This window comes from Rosa chinensis, chromosome 5 (genome assembly GCF_002994745.2).
Source record: "Rosa chinensis cultivar Old Blush chromosome 5, RchiOBHm-V2, whole genome shotgun sequence".
In the NCBI taxonomy this organism is placed as follows: domain Eukaryota; kingdom Viridiplantae; phylum Streptophyta; class Magnoliopsida; order Rosales; family Rosaceae; genus Rosa; species Rosa chinensis.
In genome coordinates this window covers 79,931,420-79,948,306 of record NC_037092.1, presented here as the reverse complement: position 1 = coordinate 79,948,306, position 16,887 = coordinate 79,931,420, and the positions used below count along the sequence as shown (strand labels likewise).

The 16,887-nt window shown below is 38.2% G+C and overlaps 3 protein-coding genes across 3 annotated transcripts; 2 read left to right on the top strand and 1 right to left on the bottom strand.

The window, feature by feature from the left end:
- Positions 1–357: 357 nt before the first annotated feature.
- On the top strand, positions 358–5,864 carry LOC112167689 (sister chromatid cohesion protein SCC4). The gene is made up of 12 exons (XM_024304735.2): positions 358–719; positions 812–953; positions 1,468–1,584; positions 1,708–2,209; positions 2,386–2,424; positions 2,521–2,642; positions 3,324–3,470; positions 3,722–3,811; positions 3,938–4,062; positions 4,716–4,921; positions 5,237–5,361; positions 5,449–5,864. Exons 1-12 carry the CDS (start codon positions 358–360, stop codon positions 5,641–5,643), a joined length of 2,172 nt encoding a protein of 723 aa, XP_024160503.1. The 3' UTR covers positions 5,644–5,864.
- Positions 5,865–5,927: 63 nt separating this feature from the next.
- LOC112167691 (NAD(P)H-quinone oxidoreductase subunit N, chloroplastic) lies at positions 5,928–7,267 on the bottom strand. The gene is made up of 4 exons (XM_024304737.2): positions 6,780–7,267; positions 6,576–6,692; positions 6,383–6,468; positions 5,928–6,254 (listed from the first exon to the last, which is right to left on the bottom strand). Exons 1-4 carry the CDS (start codon positions 7,185–7,187, stop codon positions 6,194–6,196), a joined length of 672 nt encoding a protein of 223 aa, XP_024160505.1. The 5' UTR covers positions 7,188–7,267; the 3' UTR covers positions 5,928–6,193.
- Positions 7,268–8,143: 876 nt separating this feature from the next.
- On the top strand, positions 8,144–16,727 carry LOC112167690 (ABC transporter B family member 25, mitochondrial). Its single transcript, XM_024304736.2, has 18 exons — positions 8,144–8,896; positions 9,005–9,066; positions 9,167–9,210; positions 9,761–9,863; positions 9,950–10,057; positions 10,454–10,537; positions 10,637–10,697; positions 11,869–12,014; positions 12,117–12,233; positions 12,485–12,570; positions 13,073–13,161; positions 13,406–13,461; positions 14,526–14,606; positions 14,741–14,806; positions 14,910–15,002; positions 15,323–15,387; positions 15,594–15,729; positions 15,886–16,727. Exons 1-18 carry the CDS (start codon positions 8,281–8,283, stop codon positions 16,027–16,029), a joined length of 2,157 nt encoding a protein of 718 aa, XP_024160504.1. The 5' UTR covers positions 8,144–8,280; the 3' UTR covers positions 16,030–16,727.
- The last annotated feature ends 160 nt before the right edge of the window (positions 16,728–16,887 follow it).

The window sequence follows — 16,887 nt, the reverse complement described above, 5'->3', positions numbered from 1 at the left end:
AATTCTATTTCTATATAAAAAGGCTATAACATGAAATGAGTAGACCAATTCTAATTCTCAATTTACTTTTACAGATAACTATTTATAATCTCTCGTGCCGGATAAATGCGCACAAAATGCACGTTATGCGACAGTGTGTACAAGAGAAGTTTTCGCGTTAAATGTTTGTATAATTTCAACGACTCGTCGTTATTCCTTCTGACAAACGTCGACTTCAAATAGACCGGAGCTGCAGGACTTTCGGTCGTTTGTCTCTGTTCTCTCTGCTCTTCCCTCCCAAAATTCTCCGACGGGCTCCAAATTCCTTCGGAATGGAATTAAGTTAAATTAAATTAAATTTGAAAAATTCGAGTGATAATGGATGCGGTGGCGGAAGGGCTGTGGGGGTTGGCGGACTACCAGGAGCAGAGCGGCGAGATCGGCAAAGCCGTCAAGTGCCTGGAAGCCATCTGCCAAAGCGACGTGTCGTTTTTCCCCATCGTCGAGGTCAAGACCCGTCTCCGAATCGCTACTCTTCTCCTCAAGCACTCCCACAACGTCAACCACGCCAAGGCTCACTTGGAGCGCGCGCAGTTGCTCCTCAAATCCATTCCTTCCTGTTTTGATTTGAAGTGCAGAGCTTACAGTCTGCTCAGCCAGTGTTACCATCTCGTCGGCTCCATAGCTCCTCAGAAACAGGTCCTCCACAAGGCCCTGGAGCTCACCGCTAGCGGCTACGAGTATGTTCATTGCTTGATTGGGCTTATTTTTTATGGTGTATTTTCGAGTTATGAATGTTTGATTTTTCGGTATCGGTTGGAATTTTGTGAAGTATTGCAGTGAAGTTATGGTCTTGCAACTTCAATTCGCAGCTGGCGAATGCGTTGATTATTGAGGGAGACTACCAGAGTTCGATTGCGGCATTGGACGCTGGCTATGTTTGCGCTACTCAGATAGGTTATCCTGAGTTGCAGGTAAAGAACTCACTTTTCAATTAGGTTTATGCTTGCCATAGTGACAAAGAATGCAAGCTCCATCGGCTTTGAGTAATGAAATCAATTTACTTTATAAATATTCCAACAGTTTTCGAAGTCAAATTGAGGCCTTAGAAATTGAAAATAAGTCATTGCTCAGTAATGGCTATGGTTGTACTCGGATAAGTTAGCTTGAGTTACAGGTAAAGAACTCGCTCATAAATTAGGTTATGCTTTATTCCAACGGTTTTGAAGCTCAAACTTAGGCTGTAAAATCTGAAAATAAGTAATTGCTCAAATAGGTTATCCTGAGTTACAGGTCAAGAACTCACTAGCAATTAGGTTATGCTTGCCTTAGAGGCAAGTACTGCAAGCCACTTGACTGCAATAATAGAAAGAACTTACTTCATAACTATTCCAACAGTTTTTGAAGTCAAGCTTTAGCCAGAGTTTGGACTCTGGCAAAAGAAGATTACATGTAGTTTGATTTACTCATTTTCTTTTGATGCACTAGATGTTCTTTGCAACTTGTATGCTCCATGTACATCTCATGCACTGGGAGGATGAGAGTTCAGTTGAGCGAGCTGCTGCCAAATGCGATGAGGTCTGGGAGTTCCTTGACCCCCAGAAAGTAAGTGTGTCTAATTACTGTATTCCTTAGTGTCTGTACATTGCTTATTCTGAAATCTGAATTTATGATTTCCAGTGATCTAATAGTGATTAATCTTGTTCTTGCTTTCTTATGCTGATGCAGAAACAACTATGCCTTGGCTTATTCTTCTACAATGAACTGCTGCACATATTTTATCGCCTCCGAGTATGTGACTACAAGAATGCTACACCACACATAGAAAGATTGGATGCTGCCATGAAGGCCGATTTGAAGCAAACACAGTATGTGCAACAGCTAACTAAGGAATTTGATGCCTTAAATGAGAGTCTCTCCCGCCCTGATCTACACTACAGGGAGAGGTTAGCACTGTCTGAAAAACAGTCTCAGATACAACACCAGCTGGCTTCTCTTACTGCATTGAGTTCGACTAGCAAGGGAACTTTGGAACCAGCTTATTTTGGAAATATGAGACGCACTGATGGAGATAAGCTTGAGCTAGCACCGCCTCCTATTGATGGGGAATGGCTACCAAAAAGTGCAGTCTATGCTCTTGTTGATCTTATGATGGTTGTGCTGAGCCGTCCAAAAGGAAATTTTAGGGATTGTGGAAAGCGCATTCAATCTGGAATGCATACCATTGAAGGTTGTTTCTTCTTTACCTTTTTGGAAAGTGCTATTTATACTCTTATTATTGTACCTTTTTTTTTTTTTTGTAAGGAAAAGAAGAAAAAGAGAGGTTAGAGATTAGTGATCCTGCACACTTTTAACCTAAATTTTTATTTACTTTTATTAATTCCTTTTTTTTTTGGGCCTTCTCAGAGGAGCTTTTGAAGCTTGGAATAACCGATGGTGTGAGAGGTGAGATTCACTTTTTGAGATGCCTATGAAACATGGTTTCACTGTTTCTATTCTTGTCATATTAAAGCAACCTATCTTTATTTTTCCTTTTTGCAGAAGTGAATTTGCAGCACTCTGCCATTTGGATGGCTGGTGTGTATTTAATGCTACTTATGCAGTTCCTTGAAAACAAAGTAGCCATGGAGTTGACACGATCTGAATTTGTAGAAGCACAAGAGGTAGGTGGCATGTTCCAGTATTGTTATGTTTCTAGGTTCTTGTATAATGACATGTGTCTCTATCTCTCTCCTGATCTATCAGCTTGGTATAGAGGGCAGTTTAATGTTCTCTTCAAGAAAAAAATTGGTAGTTTTATGATACTTTTATATACCCCATGGCAGCCATTGTTGAATTTAGTATATCTCAAGCTAATACAATGAGTATACCAGAATGATCAAATTACCGGGCTTAGCTTACTTGAACATAGTTTTCTCTCTTGCTTTATCTTTGTCAAGCCTAGTTATATCATGTAGTTATATTTTAGGCATGGTGTAAAACCCACGCAATATGCCAGATGGACACATTCATTGTGTTGGACTGTTCAATGTGACTAGTAGGAAGCATCTTGACCTACATGCTTGAAGCAATTGCTCTGAGTCTGTAATTGAATTCATCCTGGGATTGTTTTTTCTCACCCAAGAACAAAGCTTCTTGCCCAATTTCCCCAGCATGAATATTAGTTGATTTTTCATTATCTTTATTTGATGAAGATTGTATTCTCAGCCATTTTCACAAGGGACATATAGATGTTTCACAAATATATCATCGTGTCTTGGTTATTATTTAAGATGGCAACTGATTATTTGAAATGTTATTTTCCTACCTCTCTGTCGCTTAAATACACCAATTATGTCTTGCAGGCGTTGGTGCAGATGAAGAATTGGTTTATACGCTTTCCAACTATTTTACAGACATGTGAGAGCATCATTGAAATGCTCAGGGGGCAGTATGCTCATTCCGTTGGTTGTTATAGTGAGGCAGCTTTTCATTTCATTGAAGCTGTAAAGGTAAGTTTTTTTTTTTTTTTTCAATGCTCTTGTTTTTAAAATGATGCCACATCACCTGCTCAATTGCAGGTCCCATTATTTTCATCATGCGGGACCAAAATTGTTTCTCAAATTGCTCTTATTTATCTTATTTTGATCACCTACACTAGATTTGATTCTGTTTAGCAAAAGTGAAAACTAAGGGAAAAGGCCTATGGATGTAGTTTTATATGGCATTTAAACTAAGTCTTACATGGCTTTTGCATAAGCAGCTCACAGAGAGCAAATCAATGCAAGCGCTTTGCCAAATATATGCTGCTGTCTCCTACATATGCATTGGTGACTCTGAATCATCTACACAGGTAAAGTCTTCCTGTTATTTGAATTATGATGCTTCTATATGCTGTTGTAATTCAGTCTTTGCGATATATTTTCAATTCTTTTGTCATTGCTTTATTTCATATCACTGAACTGATGTTTGGATGCAGGCACTTGATTTGATTGGACCAGTTTACAGAATGATGGATTCATTTGTTGGAGTTCGAGAGAAAACCAATTGCCTTTTTGCCTATGGTCTTTTATTGATGAAGCAACAAGATCTACAGGAAGCAAGGTAGAAGCTAAGCTTAATAACATCTTCCACTGTTAGTATATAAGCATGATTGTTGTACATCCCGAAGAAAGTTTGACATATGACAGATATGGGGATAACTCTTCTATTGTGCCTTTCTTTTTTTTTCTTTTTTTTTGCTTTGTCATATAGAATGAGTCTATATAAGTTTTAAAGCATTTACTATGAGTTTAATATGTCATCTTGAGGGTGTCAGTGATCATTAAGTCTTTCTCCTCCTGAACATTGAATAATCTTTCTAAGTGAAGTATCAACTTTTCTTGACCTCTGTGTCAACACAATTAATACAATGCTTTAACTGCTGTCGAAGATGAGTTGCCTGGGTCTCCTTAATCTGATCTTAGGAAGTCCATCAAACTAAGTGACAAGTAGTGACTGGCATTCCCACATTGGATATTGCTGTCTTGGAGAAATAAGGGTAACAACACATATTCATGTGCACAGAGTATAAACTAATACCAAGGAGAAGTGCTGCTGTGATGTGACTTCTTTTTGTATAATGAACCCCAGAGCCCTCCAGGCTCTGCTGTTGTTTGGTACTTGGAGGTGTTTTCTTTGAAGATTCTTCTGTAAATAAATTCATAGTTGCAGCTAATCATGTGAACTGATATAGTACCAGTATCTGGTTGATGCAGAAACCGACTTGCTAAAGGTTTGCAAATGACACATAATCAGCTTGGGAACCTTCAACTTGTTTCACAGTATTTGACAATCCTTGGGAGTTTGGCACTGGCGCTGCATGACGCTGGACAAGCAAGAGAGATTTTGAGATCATCCTTGACATTGGCAAAGAAGCTTTCTGATATCCCCACGCAGATATGGGTGCTCTCTGTTTTGACAGGTAGATATGTCCCTCTTAAAATTCTCATATCTATAACAGGCTACATGGTATCTTTTTAGTGCAAAGACTCCTACCAGTAGTATGCTATGCATGCACTGACAAAATTCCTCAATTCTATGCTCTTTCTGGGCTTGCACTGATATATGATATTATCTTGTTTCTTCACTGTAATCGATACTTGTACATACTATCAAACATAAATGACCGAAAAAAATTGTTAAGTATGTCACATTTCATTGGTAACTTACTATTCAGTTGATTTGAACTATTTATTTCATTGGAGTTATTTGTTGATATATGCTATATTTCATGTAGCTTTATATCAAGAATTAGGTGAGAAGGGAAGTGAAATGGAGAATGTTGAGTTTCAGAAGAGTAGGATGGATGCTCTGCAACAGAAACTTATAGATGCAAATTCGTCCATTCACCATATTGAACTAGTGAGGACACTCATATCTTTGTTCCTCTTTTGACAATGTGATATTTTGACCCGTACTGGTTACTTATCTTGTACATATAACTTGCAGATTGACACAGTAAGGATTGAAGTCCAGCAATTTCATGAGGTTGACAGTCGTTCAACCCTTGGCCCAGCCATGAGCGCCAATCTTGACATTCCAGAATCTGTTGGCCTGTCTGCCCCAATGCCTGGTCAGTCGACATCAAGGCTAGTAGATATAGACATAGGAAACATAGGAAGACGTGGGAAGAGGAAAATGTAGGTTGTAACTTGTACAGTTCAAACATTGAAATCGCCTCTCTGTAGAAAACTAATAGCTTAAAGGAGGGTGAAGTAGCGCAAATTCAAATCTTCCTGCAGTGTACTGTAAATTAGGTAAGCCCCGCAACAAATAGTATATTTAGTATTGGTTTGAGGGATGATGTATGTTTTCTGAATCCTATCGTTCCATATTTATAAGATTCCTGGGGCAGCATAAGTACATGTCATCGGTGCGCTTTAAAACAGCTTTAAAGCTGAAGTCTATGCTTGTTTGGTTCTGGAGAATTGTTCATATGTCATGCAATGAACGGATCCATTACATGGTCAAAATTATCATTCAGATGAAAATGGATTAATTACACGTGTTTAGGAAAACTACTCTGTACTTTGACATGAAATCCGGAAGAATGCTGCACTGCTAAACAACTGTTGACGGTGAAAATTCTTGCCTATTACTTGGTTTTGTAGATTTGTATCCACAGGGAAGTAAAAGCTTAGAGGTCTTTAGGATGAGCGACTTGAATTCTTCTGTGCCGTCTTTGTTACTGTTTTCATTCCTCACTTTCAGTTAGTCCCGAAATCTCCTTGAGTGGCTTCCACACGAATCTTCTCCTGCCAATACATTGATTTTCGACATGATGTCAGAATGATCTCTGCTAATGAAATCTAGGATGAAGTAACAGATTTTGTTGTTTCTTTATGCAACTCAGAAATGCAGGACAAAGATATTTGGAGAGTACCAGTTTCCGCACTCAGCAATGACCCTGACTTTGGGGCGGAGGGTTGGAAGGAGCGCAAGAAACTGCAATTCTGCCTTTGACAGAACCTGTGCACAAGTACATTGGTGTGTTTTAAATCATGTTATGCTGGCCTATTTGATCATACTACTAGAAATGCTTAATAATTTAGAAAGGTAACGTTCATTTTCAGCACCTTGGCTTCAATAATCCAGACCACAAGCCCTTTGGCCTTTGGAGGCAGCGCAGCAAGCCTATAATCAACCTCTGGTGGAAAATACCATCTTGCTATCGGCTGCTTCCCTAAATGTGCCTACTCTCCAATAATATATAGAGTAAGAAAAATAGATTGACAATCCGATAACATAACATATCATATGCTATAAGCGAACTCACTCACCGGGCAAACTGGATGGACCTTGGTGAGAGTGGTCTCAGGATCACCAAGACCTCGGGCGCTGAGGTCCAGGAAATAGTAACCCTGGTATGTCAATCGGTTAAGGTAGCGGCCCTCGTAGCCTCCCTCGTGGGGTGAGTAGACTGCGAGGGCCTTGTGCTCTTCCACATCGGAAAGCCACTGTCCCAGATCAAATCTCACCAAATCCCCTCCTATGAAGTCTGCTATCTCCCTCCCTGCACACGTTATCATCCCACTCCTCTTGGATGCTTTGCCATGTCCACCCATCAGCTTCATGTTTCTGTTTCCCGCCATGTTTACCATGCAGTTGTTTCTTCGAGGCTGCTGGTGCTGGAGGTTGGCCGAGACTGGTACAGTTCCATGCCTTAAGCAATTTGCAGCCGTTGCCATTTTGTTTTTGCTGCAAGTTTCTAACTAGAATGGAAGATAGTGATGGTGGGAGGAGGAACCATTAGAGGGAATCAAATGGAAATTAGATAAAGGTTGGGAAAATACAATGCCAATGCTGGGACTTGGGAGTTTGTATGGTGCACAAACAAGATAAGAAGTCACACCTCACGTGGATGCTTCTATGAATTTATCTCCTCTTTTGTAACACTACCAAGTTCTAATACAGACAATAACTTGACAAAACTTCTAGTAACTATGACAAAAACCTAGTCCATCAAGGAGAGTTCTCAATTCAAAGCGAGTAAATAAAATTTCATACTCGAGCTCACAGATATAAGTACGTATTCAATGAAAATAGTATGCCTCATATTTGTAAATGAAAAAAGACCTAAATTTTGTAAATGAAACAAGACACGTAATAGATTTTGATTTGACAATGTGTCATATTTTAGCGTGTTTATTCTTTATTGTCGAATTAAATTACATAAAATAATTTTGAATAAATATAAACTAAAGTCTTACTACAAATCTTATTGCATGGGTGTAAACAACTGGAGTCGAAATCATCTAGCTCATCTAATATGTTTTATGAGTTCATACTCGGCTAAGCTTGTTTGGTTTTTAACAATTGAGCTCACAAACATATTCAAGCTGTTCACTAGCTCTATGAGTTCATACTCGGCTAAACTGTTCACTTTTTTAAAAAGATGATCAAAAGATTTCACTCTTACCCCCATGGTAACTCGAACCCATGATTTTGTCATTAGATAGTGAGTGCTCTAACCACTGAACTCAACTCCTTTCATTAAGAGTACAAATCAAGCTCCTCTGAAACGAAGTAAGTTCCAGAGTTGGACCTTTTGGTACAAAGCGCGAAAAGCAAGGCCTCAATGGAAATAAAAAGCAATACTAGTATTGACCATGTGGTCCTCCCTACTCGATACCTATATAAACGTGTCTCCCACAAACCAATCATTCTTTGATTGAATCTCCCCTTTCCCCCTATCACTGTCTTGATTCATCCTTCCCTCCTTCCTCTAAAACCCCACAGAATTTGAAGTTAGGGTTTTACAGAAATCCAACACGATCAAAAATGCTCGGTGCTACAGCGTCGAGGTTCTACAGAGTCACCGGCCTTCTCTTCCGTTCCCACCAACCCCTTCAAAGCCGCAACCTTTTGCCCTTCCTCCCCAATTCCTCCATTTCCAAAACCTCCTTCCATGGAAACCCTATTCTTCTTCTTCCCCAAACAACATCCAGAAGAAGAATCATTCCTCTCCAAATCAACGCCTTCGTCTCCGGCACCTCCTCCTCCTCCGCCCCTCCGAACGGCCGGGCCTGGCTATCCACTTCGGCGCAGGACCAGACCAATCCACGGCCTTTCGTCCCTAAGAAGACTCCCGACGAACAAGTCGGCGACGTCCAGATCTTCCGGACGCTCGCCAGGTACTTGTGGATGAAAGACAACTATGAATTCCGGCTTAGGGTTCTTACTGCCTTGGGGTTTTTGGTTGGGGCTAAGGTGCTCAATGTTCAGGTGCCGTTCCTGTTCAAGCTCGCCGTGGATTGGTTGACCACGGCGACCGGAAATGCTGGTAGTTTTGCGGCGTTCTCTGCCGCCAATCCGACTCAGTTGGCTCTTTTCGCAACGCCTGCGTCGGTTTTGATTGGGTATGGGATTGCACGCTCTGGCGCTTCTGCTTTCAACGGTACTACGCATGAAGTAATTGCTTGCTCATTATACCATTTCTTTTGATGTTCATGTTTCAATGACATACATTGCATTCCTAAAATTGTTTCGAATTGTCACTGTGCAGAATTGAGGACTGCTGTGTTTTCTAAGGTAGCATTGCGAACAATCCGATCAGTATCCAGGAAGGTATTGCATTCTTAATGTTAACTTGGTTGTGTTGCATTAATAATTTAAATACTTTATATAAAAATCGGCTTTTCTGAGATGAAATTTGAAATTTTTTCAGGTCTTCTCACATTTGCATGACCTTGATCTTCGATATCATCTTAGGTATGTCCTATAGCATTCTAGTTATATTATTCATATCTACCCCTTCCCATATTTGCTTTGAATGTTAAAGTAGTGCACTTAGCTGTTTATTCTTCTGTCCTTGAACTACATTGCTTAATGAATGGCATATTCTTCTATGAAAGAGTTTTGTGAAAACAGAGGTTGAGTCAGTAGATAACTTATGTGTCTACACTTAAAGCAAGAACACAGAGAGAAATGAAGTTGGTGAATAGGAGGGAGATTTCTGATATCTATTATTAACTATTGAATGAATTCCCGACAAAGGAGATGCTTTTCTTTAGGTATCCAATCTACCTTAACAGACAACGAGATAAAGATTACATTTTTTTTCTTTCAAGCTGCACAGGGGCCAGTATGCTCTGTGCTGTCTGACATGTTGACATATTCAACTTTCAAGTCATGATGATTTCTTTTTCATGGAGATATATTTTTCCCTGGTTTATAATGACAGCCTTTATTCAATGGTGAATTAGATTTGAACTGTTAGTTGTTTACTCACATTTCTTGTATCACTTGGCTAATATTTCAGTCGAGAAACCGGTGCACTAAATAGAATCATTGATCGTGGTAGCCGTGCTATAAATTTCATTCTCTCGTCTATGGTATTCAATGTTGTACCCACCATTTTAGAGGTAAGGATCTTCACATATACAATCTTGCTATTCCTTCCGGTTAGTGAACAAATCCAACTGATTCAATATGTACTGTACCTTTGCAGATATCTATGGTTTCAGGTATACTGGCTTACAAATTTGGAGCACCTTTTGCATGGATAACATCGCTATCAGTTGCTGCATATATTGCATTTACATTGACTGTTACACAGGTATCAAGTCTCTTGTCTATTCTTGTTTATCGTTTCTTAGGAATGGATTGTGCACCTTGTTTCTTGTTCCTCTTTTAGTTGGCCATGTTCTTTTTGTTGTCGGCCACATTTTCTTGGCTGTGCTGTCTTCTTCACAGCTGCACACTGTGCCATGTTGTTACATGTCAATAAATATCTCGAAAATGCCATTGTACTTTCACGCAAGGTCTTGTGCACAAGACTTCTCTTCCTTTTTTTTCCTGTTGGTTTTCTTCTTTCAAGTTTTTATCACCTGTTTGATGGAGGAAGGGAGGCAGTTGGGTGGGAAAGGGTTCCTCACCAGCTTCTTACCTGTTCGAGATGCTGCTAATAGTTTTTGGTTCACTAGTTTCAATTAATGATTCCCTGTCTTTATAGTGGAGGACGAAGTTCAGGAAGGCCATGAATAAGGCCGATAATGATGCTAGTACGAGGGCTATTGATTCACTTATTAATTATGAGGTAAGTTGATGCACTTTGTATGCCTTTGCCATCTTTCTCCTTATTGTTTCAAGTTTTTTATCTGCAATTTTATCATCTCACTCTGCTTTCTTTTCCCAGACTGTGAAATATTTCAACAATGAAGGTTTTGAAGCTGATAAATATGACAAATACTTAAAGAGTAAGTTCTGGTATTATCACAATATCTGGTTTGTTTGCTCGATGATTACTCGTGAACTTGTATATTCGTATAAGAAGATGAATTAAACCCACATGTTCTTGACACACACAGACACTGGTAAAAGCTGCTATTAATTTGCTGATAAATTTGAGTGTTGAATTTTTACTCCACTCATGTGCCTGCATGCTTGTGCTATTTCGTTTAAAAAATGTTTCAAAGCACATTTGGGTCTAGAGGTGAGTCCCAATTTACGTTGCACTTATGTATTAGATCTGTAAATGTTCACACACACACACACACACATATATATATATAATCTTGCTCAGGTGCGGATATCCGCACCTAAGGAAAAAGGTACGGATTTCCCATTTTTACCCACTTTTCGATCATATTTTCACATCTTAACCGTTCAGTTTTTAGATCCTAATGTATAGATCATCTCTACAAAATTTCAGCCAATTTAATGATCGTTAAGGCATCCAAAACTGCAATTTACACGAACGAACCGAATCTGTTGAACCGGAACCGTTCGTGTTTATAATGGTAAATTGCAGTTTTGGATGCCTTAACGATCATCAAATTGGCTGAAAATTTGTAGAGATGATCTATACATTAGGACCTAAAAACTGAACGGTTAAGATGTGAATATGTGATCGGAAAGTGAGGAAAAACCGGAAATCCGCACCTAAGCAAAAAGTGCGGATATCCACACCTGAGAAGCCCTGTATATATATACACACACACACACACACATATATATGTGTGTATATATATATATATATATATATATATATCCGCATATACCTGTTATACAATATGCATTCTGTGTGTTCAGAGAGTGACAGAGAGAGTCAGAGATTCTCTGATACAAAACATGCACTGTGGGGTTGTACTTGGGTACTGTCTTTTTTCAGCAAATTGTTCAAAATTATGAATTAACTTCCAATAATTTGAAGTTGCAGATAAATCTTATGCTGTTCTTTACTTCATAATCCGAAGAGATTTTTCTTGAAATATGTGATTAGATTAGACATGATGATTACTGTACATATTGGAGCAATTTTTTTTTTTTTTTTTGGGTTGAATTTAGTTCAGACTTAATTCCCTAAAAAGGTCATCCTTGTTATTTCTTAGCGTTGCTTATGTTGCTTGTGGTAATTCTGTCTTTCAGGGTATGAAGATGCTGCCTTAAAAACACAACGTAGTCTTGCTTTTCTGAACTTCGGCCAAAGTATCATATTCAGCACAGCTTTATCAACGGCTATGGTGTTGTGTTCAAATGGTATTATGAATGGCAGTATGACAGTTGGTGATTTGGTAATATGTCCAGATATCTCAATTAGTCTTTTATTTTTTTCCCCATGAATGCAAAGCGACTCAATAATGATAATACAACTCATGAAAGACCTCAAAATACAGGTCATGGTGAATGGACTTCTATTCCAACTATCACTTCCACTCAATTTCCTTGGTAGTGTTTATCGTGAGACCATACAGAGCCTTGTTGACATGAAATCCATGTTTCAGTTACTGGAGGTAACCAAAGAAACTTTTTACAGTTGGATTGCAACATGGTTGATCTATGCTAAAGCCTATATCTTTTCTTAAAATTACAAAATCTTTACTCTTTTAATATTTCTCTTGAATGAAGAAACAAATAGCAAAAACATACCCCACTAAACTCATAATATCTACCTTTGGCTTGTACTTATCACTCTTTCAACGTTGAAAAAGATTATAATTATTGGCACCCTTTCACTTGCTTTATCTTCTTCTGGTTACTGTAGGAAAGGGCTGAAATTAGAGACAAAGATGACGCAAAGCCTCTGCACCTAAGCGGGGGGAGCATTCAGTTTGACAACGTGCATTTCAGGTGATTGATGCTTCTCTTTGTATGGTTTTATAGTGTTGTTGGAGCATTTTGTGCATTAGAAATTAGCATATAACCCAGTTTGTTGGTTTCTAAATTAACTAAACTGGATAGTAGCCAGTGGATGTGAGGGACGAACAACTAAAAGTAGAATATGTGGTGTGATCAATTGAAATAGAGAGGAATGAACAGTAAATAAATTCTGGAGGGGAGGGAAGAGTCATTCCACCTCTTGAATCTTTTCACTAAATGGAAAAGGTTTTTTAGTTACCATGGAACGGACTTGAGTTAATAGGACTTTTGTCCTTTGTTTTCTCTGCACCTCAATGGCTTAAACATTTCTATAGTTCTCAACATAGTTGCCATGATGCTGGAAAATGTTTCTTGGACAATAGGTGTGATCATGACAGATTAACATTAGGATCTATAAGTGTTATTCCTGTAGCTAGTTTGTTATGTACATTGTTCGTTGCTGATCCTCTACATGTGTCATCCATTTATACAGTTACCTAACGGAAAGAAAGATTCTTGATGGGATATCATTTCTTGTACCTGCTGGAAAGAGTGTGGCTATTGTTGGAACCAGCGGTAGTGGTAAGGCTTGACCTTGTTAGGTTTCTTTGATGTATCTGGCAATCTTGTTTTGTTTCAAAGTTCCCTTTTGTCATGAAAATCATTTCTTGTTTGACATTGAAAGTATATGCGTATTTGCAATAAGGCCATGCATGTGAACTGTTTTTGTTTGTAGTCTGCGAATACTGTTAATGCAGCATATGTGCTTTTCTTTTACTCTAGTCTTGCATAGTCATGAACATATTAAATTGGTGTCTACTTGCAGGAAAGTCAACCATTCTCAGATTGCTGTTCAGGTTTTTTGACAGCCATTCCGGAAGTGTAAGAAATTTATCATCTTTTCTGTAATTCTTTCTTAGTGGTGGGATATGGGCTAATTTTATAAAGTATCTTCTGTTATCCTATCATTGGAGTTTAATTTTGTCAAGTCTGAATGGTAATCACTTGATACTTTTGCTTGCTTATTCTTCTACTATTGAAAATCTTTGTGCTGTCCGCAATTTCTAATACTAGACCTGCGATGGATCCATTAGTCAGCTACTTAGCTTAAAACATGTTTAAGCTGAATTAGGTTTTTAAACTGTTCAGTCAGGTAAGAAATAACTTGGTATAGTTTTACTTAAAGTGAAGATAAACATCTTAGCAATTGATTGGATAAAGTTGCTTAGAACAGTTGCTGAGCAATGAAATAATTATTTTAAACATTTTACATGACATAAGAAAAGCTTTGCTTGACAATGAGCAGAGAAGGTAACATAAGTAATAGTTGTTGTGTGATCGTTACTTGCTGAATTGTTAGTGTGAATATTAATAATTGCGAAAGAATGATGTCTAAATTATAAAAAAGAAAGATCCAAAGACACAGACACAGACACACACACACACATTGTTAGTGTGAATATTAATAATTGTGAAAGAATGATGTCTAAATTATAAAAAAACGAAATATCCAAAGACACACACACACAATGAAAAATAAAATAAATTATTGCTAAAGAAGTTTATCCATATAATGATTGAGTTAGGAGCATAAATTATAAATACCAAGTGAGGGTTAAGTTAAAGAGGATGAACCTTGAAGAAAAAGGTCAAGGGTCGTAGTGGGTAGATTAAAGAGGACAAATATATTGGACCATGGAGAAGAGAAGTTGGTTAGGTCCTATTCATCCTTCCTCTGGGTGCTATAAAAATGCTCCTCGCGCTTAATAAATAGTACTTTAGCTTCTAGTTCCATTAAAATCATGATAAACTGCTCGTTGTTATACAGTGAAAACCATTTTTATTCCCTTATCTTCCATTCCAACTTAGGTTACCATTAGCTTATTGTGGTTATTCATATTGACATTCTTCCCTTTGAAGACCATTAAAATGTTTATCTCTGACAGATAAGGATAGACGGTCAAGATATTCGAGATGTGACACTTGAGAGTTTGCGGAACTGTATTGGAGTTGTGCCGCAAGATACAGTAAGTCCAAATAAGAAACATTATTCTTGTTTTTTGTTTGGTTGTAAGTTGTAACAACTTCATTGGTGGCTATGTGGATCTTGTTTGTCATAAGTTGTCACGTAATAAGAAAAGAATTGGTTCTTCATGAACAGGTACTTTTCAATGATACAATTTACCACAACATTCATTATGGCCGTCTTTCAGCAACAAAAGAAGAGGTATGATATAATGAGGATCAAATTTTTGATTATTTGTAAATAATATTTGGTAGTGTTGAATTTACCAGGATATTCTCCTGGCCTAACATCTCTATCTGTTCAGGTGTATGAAGCTGCTCGACGTGCAGCTATACATGATACTATCATGACCTTTCCCGACAGATATTCTACTGAAGTGGGGGAACGGGGGCTCAAGGTGAGAGGCTGATACTTTTCAGTTTTCACTAATTCATGTTTTCATTAGTAATATGCTAGAAACTTGTCTTCGAGTGTCTGGCTTGGGTTCGGGTCTCTATGGTTTTTGAACATGTAATCTGAGTAAACCATGTACTATGTAATTTAGTGAAACTCATGTAGAACTGCACATTGACCTCCTGCAAGTTCAACGTGTTGTACTATCTTATGATTGACCGTATTAGTTATAAAGGACTGGGAAATAGAAAAATGAATAGTTAACTGTTAATTATTTTCGGTGAACTATTGAATTATGAATAATATGATCATTGTTCTGCGCAGTTAAGTGGTGGGGAGAAGCAGCGTGTGGCACTGGCTCGTGCATTCTTGAAAGCACCTCCAATTCTGTAACCATTTTATTCTTCTGTCAACTTTTTTTTATATATTCATGTGGTCTGCATTACTGTGTTCATATATGATGTTGAAGTTGAACTTCTTGATGAATCAAATCGTTTCGGTAAATAATGAAGATATCCTATTCTCATCTAGGCATCTCCTTCAAAGCGAAGGTAGATTATTGAGAAATGATTTACCTTTTATTTGAAATGCACAGGTTATGTGATGAAGCTACAAGTGCACTAGATAGCACCACAGAAGCGGAAATATTAAGTGCATTGAAGTCCTTGGCAACCAACCGAACTTCAGTTTTCATTGCTCATAGGCTGACTACTGCAATGCAGTGCGATGAGGTAACCATTCTTCCACCTTCTAGTTGCCTCTCCTGCATTTTAGTAGTTTGCTACTTTGCTACTATACCTTTATTTGCTAGAGTCATTCTTTGCTACAGTATCTTTTTGCTTTTGCTACTACCTCTTACCCCTGTGTCTTTCCGAATCAAATCTCAGATAATAGTTCTGGAGAATGGGCAAGTGGTTGAGCAGGGACCCCATGATGTTCTCTTGTCTAAGGCAGGAAGATATGCACAGCTCTGGGGACAGCAAAATAACACAGTTGATGCACTTGATGCCACCATCAAAACAGGGACATAATGTTGACCCATTCCTCCACCCCCCTTCTTCCAAAATAAGAATGAGTGGCATACAAAGTTACTATCTGTCTGTATTCTGGTATTTGTTTAGCCACCTTTGACATTCAGTTTATAGATATATTAAATTCACTTTGGAGCAAGCAATGTTTTCTGGTGCACGGGAAGAATTGGTGCTTGGCAGGCGCTTTTTGCCATAAAAGTGCATTGACTATTCTCAGTTCCCTTTCACATGTCTTCAAGCTCCAAGGCAGAAGCTCCAGTGATGAGGTAGGTTGTACTGGTTGGTTACTTCAGACATAAATGTTAATGCAATGCTCTTAGGCTGAGAAATTGTTGAAGAGATGCTACTTGGAGAATGTTAGGAGGAGTCTTTGGATTTGAATGAGAACAGAATCCAAATTTGTTTTACTTAATTAGAATACACAAGCCACATCAACTTTGCCAAGCATATACTATACCTGGAGCAGCTTACAATCAGTGGAAGCAATTTTGTAAAGTAGCACATTGATAGCCCAAAGTTTCTTTACTGTATCCTGCTGCTTGGATAAATTGCATTCCTCACTGTATGAAACAATTTTATGAGGATTGAATGTTTCTCATTTCATTTTTACAATTCCTTAAGCAGGAAACCATACTTTCCATTGTATCACTAGTGTACTATTTGTTTCGAATAAATTTTGCCTTGTGCTTTTAGTTTTATCTATGGATGCACAATGTGCAACTCATTGTATTATTTTGGTTATCTATGTATACATTTTCTGCTGATATGTGCTCATTTTCTGTCTAGCATTGGGTGAATGGTTCTTTATTTTGGTAGTTGAATAAAACTCAGGTTGCTTACCATTATTTTGGTCGTATC